General features: G+C 38.0%; 1 protein-coding gene across 1 annotated transcript in view; it reads right to left on the bottom strand.

The window, feature by feature from the left end:
* SEMA3E (semaphorin 3E) overlaps positions 1-22,268 on the bottom strand; it is a 279,257-nt gene that overhangs the window by 112,617 nt on the left and 144,372 nt on the right. The window contains exons 2-3 of the mRNA XM_027968533.3: positions 11,587-11,747; positions 1,908-1,967 (exon numbers count right to left, since the gene is read on the bottom strand). Coding sequence (XP_027824334.2) covers positions 1,908-1,967; positions 11,587-11,747 — 221 coding nt within the window. The remainder of the gene's footprint in view (positions 1-1,907; positions 1,968-11,586; positions 11,748-22,268) is intronic.

Below are 22,268 nucleotides of genomic sequence, written 5' to 3'. Positions count from 1 at the left end.
ACTGAGGAAGCAAGGAAGAGTCATTCCTTGACTGTTACCCAGTTGCTACACAAGAATGAGGTGTTGGTAGAATGTGTGTTAATTTTTCACGTTTTTGCTTTTTCTTCTTACAGAAAAAAGAACACGTTAACTCTCTAAAGGAGATGTGCATGCTTCTTCCAAAGTTGTGAACTGTGTCATCAGCTGGTTACACCTAACATGTGAAAAGTCCTTTCACTCCTGTGTTCATGTGCTCAGAACTGTGGAATAGGGCTGCTGCTGCTGCTGCACCACCTCTTCCCTTTCACACACTAAAGGTAAGTTATGGAGAAATGAAATACTGATTCCTTCAGTAAGCGATCCTCTCAAAACATGTGGAATACATAAAGCATGTCTATTGCGTTTGTCATCTTCTATCAAGTTTTTAGTTTTTTCTCCTTTAACTTCTTCATTTGTTTCTAATTCACTGATCAAAGTGAAACACAATCTCACAAAGAAGGTGCTTAGCTTATCTTTAAGATACTACCTGAAATTTCTTTTCTCTCTAATACATAGGAAATAAACACTGTAAGAATGAATAAATCTGAATTGATTAAAATATAATAAAATACAATAAAAGAAAATAAAACCAAGATGTAGATGGCACTTTGGTTGCCTACACTAACTCCACAATGAAAATAATTTTAAAGTAATTATGCACACATAGACAATGTACATGTATATATCAAATATGTATGTATGTATATGTGTGTGTTTGTGCTAAGTTGCTTCATTCATATCCAACTGTTTGCAACTCTATGGACTGTAGCCCACTGGGCTCCTCTGTCTATGGGATTCTCCAGGCAAGAATACTGGAGTGGCTTGCCATGCCTTTCTCCAGGGGAACATCTGAACCCAAGGATTGAACCCACGTCTCTTATATCTGCTGCACTGGCAGGTGGGTTTTTCACCACTAGTGCCACCTGGGAAGCCGTGTGTGTGTGTGTGTGTGTGTGTGTGTGTGTGTATGGTGTGTGTGGTGTGTGTGTGGTGTGGTGTGTATTGTTGTTCAGTCTCTAAGTCATGTCTGTCTCTTTGCACCCCCAAAAGACTGCAGTATTCCAGGCTTCCGTGTCTTTCACTATCTCCCAGAGTTTGCTCAAACTCATGTCCATTGAGTAGGTGATGCCATCCAACCATCTAATCCTCTGTCCCATTCCTTCTCCTCCTGCACTCAATCTCTCCCAGGATCAGGGTCTTTTCCAATGAGTTGCCTCTTTGCATCAGGTGGCCAAAGTTTGGAGCTTCAGCTTCAGCAACAGTTCTTCCAATGAATATTCAGGGTTGATTTCCTTTAGGATTGACTGGTTGGATCTCTTTGCTGTCTAAGGGAGTCTCAAGAGTCTTCTCCAGCACCACAGTTCAAAAGCATTAATTCTTTGGCACTCACCCTTCTTTATGATCCAACTCTCACATCCGTACATGAGTACTGGAAAAACCATAGCTTTGACTAGTTGGACCTTTGTTGGCAAAGTGATGTCTCTGCTGTTTAATATGCTATCTAGGTTTGTCATAGCTTTTCTTCCAAGGAGCAAGTGTCTTTTAATTGTATGGGTTGCAGTCACCATCCACAGTGATTCTGGAGCCCCCCAGAATAAAATCTGTCACTGTTTCCCTTTTTCCTCATCTATTTGCCCTGAAGTAATGGGACCAGATACCATGATCTTCATTTTTTTAATGTTGAGTTTTAAGCCAGCGTTTTCACTCTTCTCTTTCAGCTTCTGTGTGTGAATATATATGTGTATATATCTAGAGATATATATTTCTTCCTTGCATGAATTATATATATATGCTCTTTAGGAACAAATAACAGGTTAGAGATTCAGTCCTTTGTCACTGACCAGGACTACAATTAATGATATGTTTAGTTTATAATGAATACTACTTACAGCATCATTTCCTTTCATTATGCATTCTTCTGTTTTTAGTGCTGTACTTGGCCAGTGTATCTGAAATAAAATATAATGCACTATTATGAAAACACATATAAAAATAAACTACACTGAAAACCCATTTTGTTTTTTCTGTAAGTCAATACTTTATATTTTATTTTTGTTGGTTCTATTTCTTTCTTTGCAAAGATCAAGAGGTTTCACTTAACTCAGATATTATGGAGCCAAATCCAGGCCTTAATACATGAAAAATATTTGGGGACTTATAAAAGCAGTGACAATAGCATTTAATTATGACAGTCTTGGTATGATTAAATTTATTATCATAAGAGTAAGCACTACATGGTTTCAACTATAGGAATACAACATTACTTTGATATTGTTATTACTGTAACAGGCCCCCTAAGTTTCTTATGAACAATATTCAGCATCATGTGGTCCTTTGCTTTCACAGTGCAGTAGATAAACTTTTAAATACTTTGGCCACCTGATGCAAAGAGCTGACTCATTGGAAAAAACCCTGCAGCTGGGAAAGACTGAGGGCAGGAGGAGAAGGTGGGTGGGCAGAAGATGACAAGGTTAGATGGCATCACCAACACAATGGACATGAATTTAAGCAAACTCCAGGAGATAATGAAGGACAGGGAAGCCTGGCGTGCTGCAGTCCATGGGGTCACAAAGAGTTGGACGCAACTTAGTGACTGAACAGCAACAAACAGAAACACATGAGCACTTTTTGTTATGTTGCAACATAAAAAAGAAAGACAAAGAACAAGTAGGGATACCAAAGAAAGCCAGTTAAAAGCCAAAAGCACACATAGAAAAGCCTAGACTCAATGCTCTTCATTATATCATAGATCTATCGATGGAGCATATATGATTCAGGAACAATATCACATTAATGTAACAATATCAGGTTCAATTGCAGCCTTGCATCAGCCTGAAGAGGGTCCTTAACACCACTGCAGAATAAGGATGCTGGAAGTGAAACTGTTGAATTTATAAACTTTATTGATCCTTTTTTGGAAAAAATTCAGACACTGAGCGATAGGTTTTTTCAGATGACTTCTAAAATATATTCTAATTTGAGGTTCAATTTGGTTTTGGAATTATAGTTTTACTATGGATGCATAAATCATTCAAAAGGATATGCTAGAATGTATGTGTGTACATGTGTAAACACAAGCTCAAAATACAGATTAATTTTAGGATTACTCATCACTGGAAAGATAATTTGCTTTTTAATATGAGTAAATCAGAGAATATCTCACCTGTCAATCATAATGATTAACATTCTTAAGATCTTTAATTTATAAGAAGCAGGGTTTTTCTTCTTATAATATTAACACCCTTTTTTATTTACCTTTCATCGTAATGTAAAATGAGACTTATTTAAACTATATTTCTACAATTGCAAAGTATTTGATAACTAATTCTTTGGAAAAATACCAAAGTTCAGCTTTTCAATGTTGAAACAGTATCCAGACAAGAGAATAACCTCCATTTACTACCTCATTCTCCTCAGTCATTGGTTTTATGTGGATTATTTCTGGGACTATTTGAATACATTGTTTTGTGGGGGGGAGCAACTTTCTAGAGGATTCCTATATTTTGTTGACTAATTTTGTTTTCAGCTATCTTTTCAAACAGCCTTGGAAGATAGAAATAGATCCTCCCTCCAGGGCAAATAGATTTTTTTCTTGATCAGGATAATAAAGATAATGTCTCCCTCTGGGCAAAGGCTGGACAGGTTTGCTAGAAGACTCCTTTTAAGACTGAGAGTATTCTGAGCTGAACCTCCCTGGTGGCTCAGACGGTAAAGCGGCTGTCTACAATGCGGGAGACCCGGGTTTGATCCCTGGGTCAGGAAGATCCCTTGGAGAAGGAAGTGGCAACCCACTCCAGTACTCTTGCCTGGAAAATCCCACGGATGGAGGAGCCTGGTAGGCTACAGTCCATGGGGCTGCAAAGAGTCGGACATGACTGAGCAACTTGACTTCACTTCATTCTGAGCTAAAAGTTGGTAAACTGGGTACAACATATATTCACTGTGTGTACAACATCTCCTTAGGCTGCTTGGCTCTGTGGGACTTGGGGAGCAAAAGATAATTGATGGAGACCTGAGGCTCATCCAGTCTGCTGTACTGGGAGTGACAGAGTCCTCTGTCTCCAGGCCAGGTGCCCCCTGTCTTCTGCCAGCATCAATGAAACTATGACAGGCTGATTGTCTAAAAGCAAGGTAAAATTCACACACACACACACACACACACACACAAATAATATATTCTGCGGTGGTGAGGACAATACATGCTCCTAGGATTGCCAGAATGTGTTATTTCTAGCAGCAAACCTAATCGTGAGGATTGCTCTAGGAATAATGAGATCATTACTTCAGGCGCATCTTCAATGATATTCCCAGATAACTTTCAACAGATGGCATTTGTCCCTCCTCTAATGCTCTGAATTGTTTTTCTTACTTTTTCTTCCTATGATATCACAGTATGTGTACTCAATTTTAGCTGTCTTACTAGGCTGTAAGTTACAGAGGGCAAGGCAGTGACTTACTTCTGTAGCCCTAGAATGCCTACCTGACCCAGGGTCTTTAATGCCATCACTGCTTATTCACTGGCTACTGACAGACTTGTATCAGTCAACATTTCTTTATCACATTCTTCAGAAAGTTAGTTCACTAAAGGAGCCTACAATACAGTTTGAGAGAGAGATTCACTGACATGAAAAGGCTGCAATCAGTGTCAAGTAAATGAGACAAGCAGCACTTTCCAGTTTAATCAGGGAGGAAATCCTACAGAATTTAGTGAGTGTGAAAGACTGGCAGGATTTCCGAGGGCAGAGAAAACGGTCTTAACCAGATCACTCTGGGTTCACAGAGGGAAAGAAGTAGAAGATGAAGTTATGAACACTTAACCACTAAAGTCCAACACATCAGAACTCCCCTAAGGAGTAACACGCTTGAGTTTTGCTTTTATTGTTGTTTATACTTCAGTTTCCTTTGGTTTGTTTTTTTAACACAATTTAACAGGCTCAGGACTGTATTCAGATGTCCACTCAGGTGAGAAAAGACAAGAGAATGATCTCACTGGAAATCAGAAGTTATTTTAAAGCCATTATGTACAGATGTTCTGCCAAGACAGTAAGGGAAATGATTTTCTTCATTTGTTTTGGCAGTCAGGATGCCTTTTGGTTCTGCTCCAAAGTATAGCATCAACAAAAAGTCATAAAATTAAGCTATCTGTTCTGCATAAAGCGTTTTTAAAGGCAGTTAAACAACAGGGTGTAATGACATTTCCAAATTCTCTGCACCAAGAAAGGTACAAAAAGCAAAAGGTTAAATACACATGATTTCATCACAATATTCCTACTATATAATTTAATTGTTCTAATGCATTTTAACAGGCCATTTACTACTCTTGTATAGCTCAGATGAGAAAAATAAAATAAAAATTAAATTACAAAGTATTCTTTTCTGGACTCCCTATTGAACCTCCTAATTATACCAGGATTAAGAATTTAACTATTCTATTGTTACATGATGTTAGAACACTCAGAGATTTTGGAGAGCAAAAACAAATGAACAAAAAAGTAATAATTTAACTGTCTAAAAAACATTAGTTCCTTTTTTATTGAAAAAGATTAAATAAAATGATCTAGCAAATGTAAATCTCCCTTGGAATATATTTAAGTGACTAAGACACTATTATAACTTTGTCTAATATTTTCTTCCTAATTCTATTATTCTAATGAAAAATATTGTTTATATTTTAGTTTTTTATTTCTACATTTTACATCTATATATAGTACCAGTGCCCATCAACACATATTTTAATTAAAGGTTCTACAAATGTCATTAAAATCAAGAAAATATATTTTGAATATAACACATTAAAAGAGACTTAATGGTTTATAAATGGTAGTTTTAACCTGTCATACTTCCCTCTTACTGTTTATGCTTTTGTAATTAGTTATAATGACTGTCATTATTCAAATATTTTATAACCAGAATTATAATCTTCTGCATTACAGATAAAATTTGTTCTTGAAATGTTGATAATCAAAAGCTTTTGAATTAGAACACTATTATTATAGCACAAACACTTCTGGCCTGGTAAAACTCTGATGTTGGGAGAGATTGAAGCCAAAAGGAGAAAGGGGCAGCAGAGGATGAGATGATTAGATAGCATCACTGACCCAATGGACATGAATTTGAGCAAGCTCTGGGAGATAGCAGAGGATAGAGGAGCCTGGTGTGCTGCCATCCATGAGGTCACAAAGAATCAGATATAATTTAGTGACTGAACAACAAATGCCCTTTTTAATGGATGAAATCTACTAAATTGCTATCATTAATGTGAAACACCATTTGCCATTTTATATGCAAATTATATTCTAATACCTTTCTCCCACTTAAAAAAAATGAAGTTCTAAAATGGAAGAATTTTTTTCACCTTTCATTCAATAAACTTCAGTGAGAAAAGTATAAATATTTTTATAAATAGAAGTGACTAAACTTTATTTATAGATATCCAAATGAAGTAGTGTAACTTTAGCCTTAAATAATAGTGGTAAGAATAATTTTAGAAGGAAAAAAAAAAGGTAAAATTTAGAAACAGAAAAGTCATGGGTAAAAGTTAAAGCAAAAATTTATTACTAAATACGGAATATCCGATGAAGTCCTCCCTGGTGCCTCAGATGGTAAAGAATCCGCCTATAATTCGGGAGACCTGGGTTCAGTCCCTGGGTTGGGAAGATCCCCTGGAGGAGGGCATGGCAATCCATTCCAGTATTCTTGCCTAGAGAATCCCCATGGACAGAGGAGCCTGGTGGGCTACAGTCCATGGGGTCTCAAAGAGTGGGACATGAATGAGCAACTAAGCACAGCACATGAAGTCCTATAAAATACAGCTTAAATAAACCAACATTTACTTTATTTTTCAGGAAGCCTTGGTAATTCTCAAATATGCACAGATTGCAAGGGGCTACATCAATGCTGTCTTTGAATACCAGAGCTTCCCTGGACTCTCAACGTTGCCATAAATTAACAAAGGGGAAACAGTTCCTTCTTGTTCTTATCATTGGTTTTCCTCTGCTTCTGTCACCAACTACTGTTTCACTAGTCTATTAACCATCATTAAAGGAAACAGTAGGGATGCAAAGGCAGTAAGAACCAAGAGGAAAGAAACACCTGGTAACAAAAGGCAGAACTAATGGTAAGCTGAAGACCGATTTGGGAGACACAGTTCGCACCAAAGTAGCAGCCTGGTTCCCAATTCTATGGTGTAATAGAAATAGCTTAGGCTTCTGAGACAAATGAACTTGGTTTTAAGTTCTAATTACTACTTACTGGCCTCGTGGCCTTATTCTCCTCTTTTTTCCATTTACCCAACATGCTGCTGCTAAAGCAATCACCCTAAACTATCTTCTCATTATGTTATACAAGTACTCAGACTCTCCCACTGGCTCCTGCATTGCTTAAGTTTCAACAGCTCAGCAGTAAAAGGTTCTTCAGGATCTGGTCTAAACCATATTTCCATCCTTAACTATCTCTCTCCCCAGTTCCCACCCATATGCCCCCACCTCATCTATCTACTTCAGCCAAATCATTATTTCAAATTGCTCTAAAATTTCTCAGCTTCTTCCCTGTCCTCCCTACCAAACTGTGTGAGTCAAAATTCCTACTATTCAAAGCCCACTTTTAAATTATATCTCCTCCAGGAAACCCCAACTCTCAGTTTATGCATATTTTCTTAGTGTTTTATTTGGGCCTTTATTATAGTTCTCCTCAAATTGTGCTATCTATGACAGATGTGTATGTATCTTCTCCATTGCACTAGGAATATTTTAGGGTAGGGACTGGTTTATTCATTTCTGTGTACTTTGTATTTCCACGACTATTTCTAGAACTTAGTTGAACAGTCTTTAATATGAAGGACTCTTATACCTCACTTAGAAACGGAAGCACACAAGAGTCATGTGCTAATTCTGTGTCTTGTTTACATAATAACCATGATAGCAAATATGTGGATAACACCATATTGCTGGCACTGTTCAAGGCAATTAATAACTCAATTAATTGTCTTATAAAATGCTCAGTCGCTTCAGTTGTGTCTGACTCTTTGTGACCCCATGGACTGCAGCCCACCACGTTCCTCTGTCCATGAGATTCTCCAGGCAAGAATGGAGTGTGTTGCCATATCCTCCCCATGTTTTTCTCTTTCCAAGTCTTCTATCTATACTACTGCTGCTGCTAAGTCGCTTTAGTCATGTCCAACTCTGTGTGACCCTGTAGACGGCCCTCCCCCCGTCCCTGGGATTCTCCAGGCAAGAACACTGGAGTGGGTTGCCATTTCCTTCTCCAATGCATGAAAGTGAAAAGTGAAGGTGAAGTCGCTCAGTCCTGTCTGACTGTTCATGACCCCATGGACTGCAGCCTACCAGGCTCCTCCATCCATGGGATTCTCCAGGCAAGAGTAGTGGAGTGGGGTGCCATTGCCTTCTCGTTCTGCTATTGTTACATAATGATCAGAATCTCAAGATACCTTAATATTTTCACCTGAATAATGATTTGCTCTAGCTCAGTCCAAAACATTCTGCACCAAAAGACTTTAGACAAAAGTGCAAAGAAAAAAAAAAGTTTAAATAAATTTCTTAGGAAGTTCCTGATGAAATCAGAGTTTAATCTAAGTATCGTGTTATCTGTAGATTTTAGAGACTTTTCAAGAGAGTAATCTGCAGAAATTTTTTCTGGCAGGTTGGAGGATCTCATGAGATAAAACAAATGGGATAATAAGGGTAGAAATTTTACAGTGTTACCACCAGGACTGACTCTTCCATTTTTGAGTGAAGGTTAAGGGTCTTTTATGAATGTGACATAGATACAAGAGAACAGAATTTCAGGGTGAAAGTATCATTACATAGTCTGGGAAATGCTATGAATGAATTAATTTATAAAGCAAAGTCAGTATCTAAAAAACTAACAGTAAATTTATTAAATGGTAGTGAAAGTGAAAATGTTAGTTACTCATGTCTGACTCTTTGTGACCCAATAGATTATAGCCCACCAGGCTCCTCTGTCCATGGGATTTCCCAGATAAGAATACTGGAGTAGGTAGCCATTGCTTTCTCCAGGGGATCTTTCTGACCCAGGGATCAAACCTGGGTCTACCTGCATTGCAAGCAGACTCTTAACCTTCTGAGATACCAGGGAAGCCAGTAAATGGTAAGTTCTTACCTATTTCAAAATTGCACAGGAAAAATCAGTCTAATGTATATATAATAGTACAAGTTCTGATTGTTATAGTTGATCCTTGAACAACATGGGTTCAAACTGTGAAGGTCCACTTAACATGTGGATTTTTTTCAGTGAATACCCTAATATTCAGTGAATACCTTAATATTTGTCCACTTTAACAAATGAGAAAGCAGAAGAATAAAGGGATTAAGGAATTTGCCGAGTACCACAAATGCTAGTGAAGTGAAGTGAAGTCGTTCAGTCGTGTCGGACTCTCTGCCGATCCCATGGACTGTAGTCTACCAGGCTTCTCTGTCCATGGGATTTTCCAGGCAAGAGTGCTGGAGTGGGGTGCCATTGCCTTCTCCAGGGGATCTTCCTGACCCAGGGATCGAACCCAGGTCTCCTGCATTGCAGGCAGACGCTTTACCCTCTGAGCCACCAGGGAAGCCCAGCTACAAATGCACAGCAAGATTTAAACTAAAAATTTAACTTGTGTTCCTCATTCAATTTTCATACCCCCACAACAAAGGAAGTCCAGACCCAAGTAACACAACTGAATCTAATAACTAATGCTGAATAAAACACAACAAAAAAGCAACCCCAGAAGACTACAGTAAACTAGTGTGTATCATTTTTACATAGCTTAAAACCAGTAACTCTAAACAATATACTATAATAGGGGAACACTCATTATGATAAAATAATTCTTTAACATTTAAAATTAGTAAATAAATAAACCAAAAAATCCATCGGAGTGATGGCTTCTAGGCAGCAGGAGACACAGGAGGAAAAGAGGGAGGAGTCAAAAGGTAACTGCAAGCAGTGGGAATGGTGATGATGTCATTCTTGAGTTGGCCAGTGAGTTCTAGGTATTTATTTAACTATTATGTCTTCTAAGATATTTACATTGTTTATTACTTTATGTAATAAACAATGGGCTTCCCTGGTGGCTCAATGGTAAAGAATCTGCCTGCCAGTGCAGGAGACCTGAATTTGATCCCTGCGTCAGGAAGATCCCCTGGAGAAGGAATTGGCAACTCACTCCAGTATTCTTGCCTGGGAAATCTCATGGACAGAGAGCCTGGTGGGCTACAGTCCATGGAGTCACAAAATAATTGGACATGAGACTAAACAACAATAATTCAAGCAAAAAAAAAGAGAAAACATTTAATCTGGGGGAAGGGGAAGAAGTGTGATCTATTTTCCTAATTATAATAATGTATATAGTTCAGTTCAGTTCAGTTCAGTTCAGTCGCTCAGTCGTGTCCAACTCTTTGCGACCCCATGAATCGCAGCACGCCAGGCCTCCCTGTCCATCACCAACTCCCGGAGTTCACTCAGACTCACGTCCATTGAGTCAGTGATGCCATCCAGCCATCTCATCCTCTGTTACTACTTAGCTAAAAATTGTGGTACAGCTATAATAGGAAGATGACAGGGCAGATGAGTAGGGGTTGCTGCTGAAATTGTGCAGAATTTAGCTACATCAGTGCAAGAAAAGGAAGCAAAAATCTTCATCTTCCTTTACAGAAAGTCAACAGATATTGTCTAAAACTAGTGATATCAAGAAAGAACAGTATACAAATGTCACTTAGACACATAGAGATAAGAACCAGAGAAAATGAGACTTTTAAATTATTTCCTCTAGAGATTAGGAATTGGATGGGATGAAGGTGTTCTGCTTTTTTGATAATTTTTTAAATGACTTTAAAAAATATGGACATTGTTCATTTTGACAATCATAAAAATATACAAGTAAATTATAAAGAAAATGTATTATGTAATATATACCTTTATGCCAAAAATGCTATAGTCTACATATATCTGAATGTTTTATGTAAGGTTGATATAGTTCTGGAAACATATTAATTCAACTCTATAAGCACAGATTATAAGAACCATTTTTCTTCTTATAGTTAACCTTCTCAGAAAAGTTGAGTGCTTGCCTGTTTTAATATATTTTAATCCTTTAGGTTTAAAGAGCATCCATCTGAATTAGTGATCTTACCAATAGAAATACATGAGTCAGCTACACTGAGTTCACACATCCATATTTCTTCAGGCTGGGATTTTTGGAGTAATAAAGCCCAAAGGGACTTTAAATCAGAATACGCAGACCTAGATGTCAGGACAGTGGGTGTGGTACAAGGGCCACTAGGCAAGAGAAAGTCTCAATGCATCAACCAGAAGTCTTTTGGGGATTTGGGGATCAGTGGTGTGCTAGAAAAGTTTATTCTGCATTATTTATAAATCTTCTCAAAATGATTTTCTTTTTAATGTATATTTTATTTCATTCAATAATATTATCACTCAGAATGTTCATGTGGTCAAGACAATGAAAAATCTAATCCAAGTAACACCCATCCAAGAAGATTTCTCTCTTACTCCTTTTCTTTCTCTCCTGAAATATAGTTTACTCTTTCATACCTCTCTATAGCCACTGCTGATGTGTTCTAAGCTGAGGGAATATACAAGATCCTTGCCTCCCACGAAGAGTCTCTCTTGATATTCATCCAGCAGCATTGTCTGGAGATTAAGAAATCCAAAACGGCTATGAAAGACCGATGTTCTGTTTAGATCCAAGAGCTCTGAAATGCAAAACAAAATGTACCCTAAACACAGAGAAAATACCAATACCTTTGTAATACTTTTTTCACGGCTCTATTTTCACATGTACTTTTACTGTGCAGTTAACATTCATTCATTTTATCATAAATACAAACTCTAAAATTTATTGTTCAGAAAGATTAAAAATATATAATACACTGTCAAAACTTGGTTGTGTGTTTGAAAGTTGCTAAAATAGTAGATATTCTAACTATGTAAAGGGATGGATATTAACTAAACTTATTGGGATAGTCATTTCTTGATATGACTTGATATCAAATCAATATGTTATAAACAGACTCATACAACATTATAGTTCAACTATATTTTTTAAAATAATTGTTCAGCATTTAAAAACAGAGTATAATGGAAATAAGTTACAATGTGCACAAATTATAATCTTTTTTAACTTTATGAATGGAAAAACTTTGATACAACTTAATATGTAAAGTCAATAGCCTATGCTTTTAAATACAGAGTTATTGTTCACAAACTTTAATGTAAAGCACTACATAGAAAAGTCATTCCACTATGACTTTTATATTTACTTCTCTACATATAATAAAAATCCCAATTCTAAAATAAATATCCCCAAAACAAGTCCATTTAATTCCAGATGAACACCAATTCAGAAAAAAAATGTTTCCACTTGAAACTGGTTGAGAAAGTCATGTCCAAAGTCAAATCACTCGAGTCTGGAAACTATCAGGACTGTGAATGCAATGAAATTAAACATGGTAGTATTCACCACAGTGGGAATAACTGTTAAAACTGACAGGGATCTACTGTCTAAAACTGTGATTTAGGCCACTGTTTATGTACTACTCTTACTTCAGAAGGACTAAAGAGCCTCTTGATGAAAGTGAAAGAGGAGAGTGAAAAATTTGGCTTAAAGCTCAACATTCAGAAAACTAAGATCATGGCATCTGGTGCCAACACTTCATGGCAAATAGATGGGGAAACAGTGGAAACAGTGGCTGAGTTCATTTTGGGGGGTTCCAAAATCACTGCAGATAGTGATTGCTAAGTCGCTTCAGTCGTATCCAATTCTGTGTGACCCCATAGACGGCAGCCCACCAGGCTCCCCCGTCCCTGAGATCTTCCAGGCAAGAACACTGGAGTGGGTTGCCATTTCCTTCTCCAATGCATGAAAGTGAAAAGTGAAAGTGAAGTTGCTCAGTCATGTCTGACTTTGCGACCCCATGGACTGCAGCCTTCCAGGCTCCTCCATCCATGGGATTTTCCAGGCAAGAGTACTGGAGTGGGTTGCCATTGCAGATAGTGATTGCAGCCATGAAATTAAAAGACACTTACTCCTTGGAAGGAAAGTTATGACCAACTTAGATAGCGTATTAAAAAGCAGAAACATTACTTTGTCCACAAAGGTCCGCTAGTCAAGGCTATGGTTTTTTCAGTAGTCATGTATGGATGTGAGAGCTGGACTATAAAGACAGCTGAGCACTGAGGAATTGATGCTTTTGAACTGTGGTGTTGGAGAAGACTCTTGAGAGTCCCTTGGACTGCAAGGAGATCCAACCAGTCCATCCTAAAGGAGATCAGTCGTGGTTGTTCATTGGAAGGACTGATGTTGAAGTTGAAACTCCAATACTTTGGCCACCTGATGTGAAGAGCTGACTCATTTGAAAAGACCCTGATGCTGGGAGGGATTGGGGGCAGGAGGAGAAGGGGACGACAGAGGATGAGATGGTTGGATGTCATCACTGACTCAATGGACATGAGTCTGGGTGAACTCCGGAAGCTGGTGCTGGACAGGGAGGCCTGGTGTACTGTGGTTCCTGGGGTCACAAAGGGTCGGACATGACTGAGTGAATGAACTAGACTGAACTTACTTCAGAAAGTCAGAATCTGGCAAACCTGTAGTATTGTTTGTTTGCTGAAGCTATTTCACTGCATATGGCAGTTTATTACTTATGATTGGTAAATGATATGTGAGAGACTTTGAGGATGAGAAAGAGTATGACTCCAATATGAAAAACCCTGGAGGCTGAAAATTCCCAAGACGCCTCCTTGGAAATATTGACAAGTTAACAGATAACTTCATTTCCCAAAAATCTTCCTAATGCAACTGACAGAGAAGGTTAAATGTTGGTAACCAAAACACTCAAATCCAGATAGCAATATGAAATATGACAGATCTACATTATTTTGTCCACCCTTACACTATTTCTGAGAAAAGAGAAATGAAGTATTTTTCCCCCACTATTAAGAATGTATTAACTTCTATTTCTCTACTCTGAAACTGCTGATGCCCAACATTTCATGGGATAGGGCTAACTTTAAATCTTTAGTTTAAAACAAGCAATATTGATAGCATCAAAGTATCATTTATAAAGGTAAAACTTGTGATATTGAATCATTTGACAACTCATCTAAACAAAGAACTTAAACTTTTTAGGGAGAGATGGAAATAATAAGGCGCTTTATTTAGGGAGGATGAAAATAGGAATTTGAGAGATTTAGGGGTTCTTTAATTCTGGAAGACAAATTTTTCCTACTTGGTAATTTTGTCAAGGTAGAATCACATTATTTTCCTTTCTTACTAAGCATTCACAGAAAGAGATGCACTTTTTAGGAATTCAATACCATAACAAAATATAAATCAAAGTTCTCCACTGCCATTATACCTTGTCTTTATATGTAATCACTTAAGGTGTTACATCAGGTCTGAACAGCAAACTATTTTGCAGAAAAAGCTCCCTAGTTATTCTGATATATTTCTAAAATTCTTCAAGTGTTAAGTATGGTGAAATCATTATCTGAACATATTTAACTGATCAAAGAATGGGTATATGCTAAGTAGAATTAACAGATCTCTAAACTACAGACTTACCAAGAACAGTAGGTACAGAATTTAGGAGACTAAGTTGGCTGGAAAATGAGAGAAAGTCATGAAAGGAAACAAATACGAGGAACTTACCCCAGAGTGTTGCCACAGTTGAGTACTCATTGCAAATTTTAAAAGTATGAATTGGAAAGAGAGGCAGCCTCACCAGTAAAGAAGGCCCTCCATCAGTGAATTCCAGTAGGGATGGAATGCCCTTGCTTTTTCCCAGTGAAGTCATTAGAGCCTCATTACCTCCATATATACCTGGAGATGTAGACATCAAAACTTCTACTTGTTTTTATGACTTGCCAGCTTCTGAAGTGCTTATTACGCTTACACTATTTTTATAGTGTAAAGGTGATAGTTCCTATTTTTTTATCAATGATAATAAGAGACTAACTACTGATGCAATAGTGACATACAATTGTGATGTCCAATAGTGAATACTGACGGCATCACCGGCTCAATGGACTCAAGTTTGAGTAAGCTACAGGAGTTGGTGATGGACAGGGAAGTCTGGCATGCTGCAGTCCATGGGGTCGCAAAGAGTCAGACACAACTGAGCTACTGAGCTGAACTGAACTACTGATCCACCAGTCTTATTTTCTTTTAATATATCAGATTTCACTCGGACCCATCCTCCATCTATATGACCAAGTCTATCCCATGAGATAACAAAGATGAATTCATGTTTCTCTTGAGGTATAGTTTGGGAAATGCAAAGGGAAAAATTCCAACAAATGCAAATTTGTCACAAGTTCCTTGCTCATGGCCTTTATATTTATCGATTTTTTTCCACCACAGTGTAACAGTTTGAATGACTTTCATCCTTTAAGTGACTTATGAAGAAACTCATTTGCCCAGAGAATAAATGGGAAAGAGAGAACTATCCTACACTATTACAATGAAAAAAAAATTCCCACCCCTCAAAAAAAAGAGAGTGAGAGAAAGAGAGAATTAAAGTACAACAGATGTGTATGCCATTATGAAAGTCCTGGAGGCTGAGAAGCTGAGGAGCCAGGTTCTGGTCTTGGCTTTGCCGTTAATTACCTGAGGAACCTTGAATAACCACTTAACCTCTTTAGACTGGTTTCCTCACATGTTAATTACCCTTCTGTCCTCTAAATTATTAATTATTTGCCTGAATTGCATTTTTAAAATGGAGGTGATAAAACGTTCAGTCAGTTCAGTTCAGTATCTCAGTTGTGTCTGATTCTTTGCGACCCTATGAATCGCAGCACACCAGGCCTCCCTGTCCATCACCAACTCCCGGAGTTCACTCAGACTCATGTCCATCAAGTCAGTGATGCCATCCAGCCATCTCATCCTCTGTCGTCCCCTTCTCCTCCTGCCCCCAATCCCTCCCAGCATCAGAGTCTTTTCCAATGAGCCAACTCTTTGCATGAGGTGGCCAAAGTACTGGAGTTTTAGCTTTTTTTTAGTTTTCAGCTTCTTTTTCCTTCCAAAGAAATCCCAGGGCTGAGCTCCTTCAGAATGGACTGGTTGGATCTCCTTGCAGTCCAAGGGACTCTCAAGAGTCTTCTCCAACACCACAGTTCAAAAGCATCAAATCTTTGGCCCTCAGCTTTCTTCACAGTCCAACTCTCACATCCATACATGACCACTGGAAAAACCATAGCCTTGACTAGACGGACATTTGTTGGCAAAGTAATGTCTCTGCTTTTCAATATGCTATCTAGGTTGGTCATAACTTTTCTTCATTGTTAAAAACATACAAATCCAAAGACAGATATTTTTAGTCTTTCAAAGTATAGTGCTGAATCTATATTTTTGACATCTTCAAAAATGGAGTGATCAATGAAAAATTCTAAATAGCTGATGACCCATATTTAAACTCGCCTAAAGGGAAAGTGGCTTCCTGGTGGCTCAGATGGTAAAGCATCTATCTACAATGTGAGAGACCTGGGTTTGATCCTTGGGTTGGGAAGATTCCCTGGAGAAGGAAATGATACCCACTCCAGTACTCTCGCCTTAAAAATCCCATGGACGGAGGAGCTTGGTGCAGGCTAGTATCCATGGGGTTGCAAAGAGTCGGGCACGACTGAGTGACTTCACTTTCACTTTCAAAGGCAAGTAGTTAAAACATTAATTTATGACTTTTCATATATTTAAAATATTATAGAGTCAGGAAATACTTTTAGGTTATCAGGAATTTGGGATCTAATTTATTCTGATTCATTCATATTGCCTCAGAAAAAACTGTTGCCAAGATATGCCTGGATACATAAAATTGAATATGATGTACATGCCTTAGGCAGTAAGTTAAGAAATTTCATTTCACTTATAAAGACAGTTCCTGGGATAGTTCCTGTTATTACTTTATTATTATTATTATTATTATTTTACTTTACAATATTGTACTGGTTTTGCCACACATCAACATGAATCTGCCATTGCAGCACTGTTTATAATAGCCAGGACATGGAAGCAACCTAGATGTCCATCGGCAGATGGATGGATAAGAAAGCTGTGGTACATATACAAAATGGAGTATTACTCAGCCATTAAAAAGAATACATTTGAATCAGCTCTAATGAGGTGGATGAAACTGGAACCGATTATACAGAGTGAAGTAAGCCAGAAAGAAAAACACCAATACAGTATACTAACGCATATATATGGAATTTAGAAAGATGGTAATGATAACCCTGTATGTGAGACAGCAAAAGAGACACAGATGTATAGAACAGTCTTTTGGACTCTGCAGGACAGGGCAAGGGTGGGATGATTTGGGAGAATGGCATTGAAACATGTATAATATCACGTAAGAAATGAATCACCAGTCTAGGTTCGATGCAGGGTGCAGGATGCTTGGGACTCATGCACTGGAAGTTATTTTTTTTTTTAATATAAGATCTAATAAATAGACTGTAGTTTTCTTTAAACATGTTCCCTATATGAGGGGTGGGTATTCAATGCTTCTGTAACTCTCTACTTTGACCAGTACAACAGAATAGCACTGATGACTGATTCCTAACAAGTTCAGGCTTATCAATAGAAATTTCAGAATCAAGGTACTAACCAAAACATATCAGTTCAATGGTTTATACTTTTCTTGTCCACTTCCATAGAGATAAATCCCGATTGTGATCCTTAATTCACTCTGAGACTCAAATCCTCCTTCCTGTCTGGGACTCTCCAACATCTTGAGCTCTAAGTCAGGGAAGGCCAAAAGTATCCACTATGTGTAAATGTCTGTGCTTCAGATATATATATTGGGCTTCCCTGGTGGCTCAGAGGTTAAAGTGTCTGCCTGCAATTCTGGAGACCTGGGTTTGATCCCTGGGTCGGGAAGATCCCCTGGAGAAGAAAATGGCAACCCACTGCAGTATTCTTGCCTGGAGAATCCCATGGATGGAGGAGCCTGAAGGGCTACAGTTTACAGGGTCGCAAAGAGTTGGACATGACTGAGCTACTTCACTTTCACTTTCACTTTTCAGATATATATTTGGAATAACACAGAGGAATTCTACAACATAAATATTTTTAAAGGTTGTGCATATTTATGCTTTAATACTAACTATAATTTTCTACTTTTATTTGATTATTTTACTTGCCTCTTTCCAAAACTGATCTGAGATGACTCATGCAAATATTCAATTGAACAAATCAATATATATTTAGGGGTATTAAAATATTGGTAAATAAAAAACAAAATGAGAGGTCTGGAATAGACCCCAGGTTTCTAAAAAAATCCAAAGTCACTAAAATACAAGGGAAAAACTATATAAATTGCTTAAGAGCACTGCCTGACATGATGGTTAATTTTATGTCTCAATTCAACTGGATCACAGTTTTTTAGATATTTGACTAAACATCTCACTTAATCATGTGGCACTTACTTGCAAGAGGGAGGACCTACAACTATTCCTGTTACCCAAATGCAAAAAGAGAGGTTTTAAAGAGATTCAGAACACAGATAACTGGAGGAGGGCATGGCAACCCACTAGTATTCTTGCCTGGAGAATCCCATGGACAGAGGAGCCTGGTGGGCTACAATCCATGGGGTCACAAAGAGTCAGACAGGACTAAGCAACTAAGCACAGCATAGCACACAGCTAAGGTTATTTGGTCATTGCTGGTGCCAAAATCTAAATAAGGAAAGTTGACTGGAGAGCTTTGCTAGTAATTATTCACAGTAGATGGGGTGTCCATCACCACTGTGCGGCACACAGCTTAGTCTTCCCCAGTTCTGGTCCCCAGAGAAGAACACCATCAAGATGGTTTGATTTGTTAAAAGTTTGCTCCTTATAAACAAGAACTCCATAATCCATTACATCTAAAACTTCCTACAGGAGGAACTAAGAACAAACTGCAGACAATTCTTAAGGAGATGAGAATACCACACTACCTTACCCGCCCCCTGAGAAACTTGTTTTGAGGACAAGAAGAAACAGAACTGGACATGGAACAATGGAATGGTTCAAAGTTGGAAAAGGAGCACATCAAGGCTGTATACTGTCACCCTGCTTACTTAACTCACACGCAGAGTACGTCATGCAAAATGCTGGGCTGGATGACTCACAAGCTGGAATCAAGGTTGCCATGAGAAATATCAACAACCTCAGATACGCAGATCATACCACACTAATGGCAGAAAGTGAAGAGGAGCTAAAGAGCCTTTTGTGATGAAGGTGAAAGAGGAGAGGAAAAAGTCTGGCTCAAAACACAACATTAAAAAATGTAAAAAAAAAAAAAATAAGATGATGGCATCTGGTCCCATCACTTCATGGCAAACAGAGGGGGAACAAATGAAAACAGTGACAGATTTTATTTTCTTGGGCTCCAAAATCACTGTGGACAGTGACTGTAGCCATGAAATTAAGGTCCTTGCTTCTTGAGAGAAAAGCTATGACAAACCTGCTGCTGCTGCTGCTGCTAAGTCGCTCAGTCGTGTCCGACTCTGTGCGACCCCATCGACGGCAGCCCACCAGGCTCCCCCGTCCCTGGGACTCTCCAGGCAAGAACACTGGAGTGGGTTGCCATTTCCTTCTCCAATGCATGAAAGGGAAAAGTGACAGTGAAGTTGCTCAGTCGTGCCCAACTACCAGGCTCCTCCATCCATGGGGTTTTCCAGGCAAGAGTACTGGAGTGGGTTGCCATTGCCTTCTCCTATGACAAACCTAGACACCATATTAAAAAGCAGAGACATCACTTTGCTGACAAAGGTCCAGACAGTCAAAATTATGGTTTTTCCAGTAGTCACGTATGGATGTGAGAGTTGGTCCATAAGAAGGCTGAGCCCGAAACAACTGATGCTTTCAAAATATGATGCTGGAGAAGACTCTTGAGAGTCCCTTGGACAGCAAGGAGATCAGCCAGTTCTCAAGGAAATAAACCCTGAATATTCACTGGAAGGACTGATGTTAAAGCTGAAGCTCCAATACTTTGACCTCCTGATGTGAAGAGCCCACTCACTGGAAAAGAACCTGATGCTGAGAAAGATTGAGGGCAAGAGGAAAAGGTGGCAACAGAGGATGAGATGGTTGGATGGCATCACTGAGTCAATGGACATGAGTTTGAGCAAACTCTGGGAGATAGTGAAGGACAGGAAACCCTGATGTGCTGGAGTTCATGGGGTCACAAAGAGTCAGACACAACTTAGAACTGAACAATAGCAACACAGAAAAGTCTATTCTATTAAGGGATTATAAGATTTCTGAACTTGGATACATTTTTTGCAGAGACTCCTATTCATAATAAAATAAAATGGAAGGTTTTCCCAATATTCAGTTGTTAGAATTGACATAATTCAAATAATTCATCGGCATTTACAACAAGAAAACTCAGGTTAATATCAAGTTTAATTTTACTTACCTTTCATTTGTATTTAAAAACTGTCTCAAGTAACTATTGACTTTTTCATGTTGCTTTATGAATTGGTGACATCCTCAATTTTATATATCTTAATTTAAAAACATGAAATCGTTGTACTTCACTTGTTATAGTTTCCAAATGAATTAAATACTTTTTTGGTATACACTTAGGCAAACAAAACAAAAACCTTAAGCAGGAAGCTTTCCTCCTTCTTTAAGGATATTTTCTCCTTTTAGATTTTAGAGCCAGCATTTTAAGTCATAATAGTGGTCTTAGCATCAAATTATAGTCCACAGACACGGCATATTTACTAAGCAATGGCTAACTTCTTTATCCCTCTGTACTGCTGCAAGCTGCTTAGATGAAAGAATCAGAAAATATACAGGAAGAGGAGGACAAAAGAAAGTCTAATCTCAGGTAATCTCCAGAAAACACAGTGCAAATAATGGACAGTGCTGACTCGGGTAAAAGGAAGGAGCTCATCTTGAGTTCTTCCTACTCTAAAAATAACACGAATTACTTGGGGGAGGCAGTGGACAAAGAAACAAGACAACTGAGATGCACCAACTCAGGGTTCATCCGGAAATTTTCTCAAGAGGGAACTAATTATTATTGCTAGGCTGCCTGCTAATTATCAGCTGTCAATGAAGATATACGCAGAGGATTTAGTCATTTCCTCTCATCGTCCTTCTTTTAAAACTGCAAGGGAAACAGTTTTAAAACTCACTGACCTCAATATATTATAGAGACAGTTCTCTTCACTTTGTCAAAATATATTTAAATTCCACACATCTGCGTGTAAGATGGGGGAGGAGAGAGGATGTATTTTTCAGTTTTCAAACAAAAAAATAGATTTCCAAGGGATGGGCATTTTCTTATTCAATGCACACTCCTACCACTGTCATCTGCAAAGCAGTAACTTTTGAGATCCAGGACTTTAAAATTTTTCATTATTTTCCAAATCAATTCTTTTATTCAATGCCTTAAAGCTAATTCAACAATAAAATACTGAATCACAAAGTAAGCATTGTTAAGGGAAATGAAATGTATAAATAATGGTTAGAAATTGCTTCAACTTTTTAACAAGTCCAAAGGAAACGTTCTTACAACATGCTTTGATGATTTTGACAGATCTGATCAATGTTCACTAATGGCTTATAATAATGTTGAAACAGAGTTGTAAAGAAATAAGCAATTAACTTTTTTAAAGTGTAATCAGGGCTTACTAATTGGTCTTTCCAGCAACGGACTATGGTCATCCTTTCACCTACCCTCTGAACTTTTAGATTTCTATCTTTCTAACAAGTCAAAGGTCCAAAACAGGCACTGTGGTATACCAACTTTTAATCATATGCTGCTTCCAGCAAAAGCAAAAAGAGTTCAAAAGTACACATGAATGGCCTAGGCATTTAGTAGCCTTTTATTTCCTCAGTCAAGAAAAAAAATAGTGTCAGAATTTTAAGATTCCTTATGTTCCTATATTATATAACTTCTCATTATTTAGTATTACACATGATATTCTGACTTACAGATCTCTGAACTCCATGAACACAAGATCACCAGCGGACAAGTTTACACAGAATCATTGTCCATGTAAATACCGTACATATATGTGAGTATCATATTTAAATCACCAAATTGAACAAAATCTTACAATACAAAGTGCTACCATCTAAAAGTCAATGATTTAACAATTGTGATTGCCTCCTAAATGTTGAATTATATTTTATTTTATTGGAAGTCAATGGAGCAAGTGCTATGTGAACCGCTTCTGAAGCTGAGTCTATAGGGCAAAGGGACCCTGAACTGCGAGCAGTGT

The sequence above is a fragment of the Ovis aries genome, chromosome 4, assembly GCF_016772045.2.
Source record: "Ovis aries strain OAR_USU_Benz2616 breed Rambouillet chromosome 4, ARS-UI_Ramb_v3.0, whole genome shotgun sequence".
Classification (NCBI taxonomy): Eukaryota; Metazoa; Chordata; class Mammalia; order Artiodactyla; family Bovidae; genus Ovis; species Ovis aries.
The sequence above is the reverse complement of the archived record's forward strand: the minus strand, read 5'-3'. Positions and strand labels throughout refer to the sequence as shown.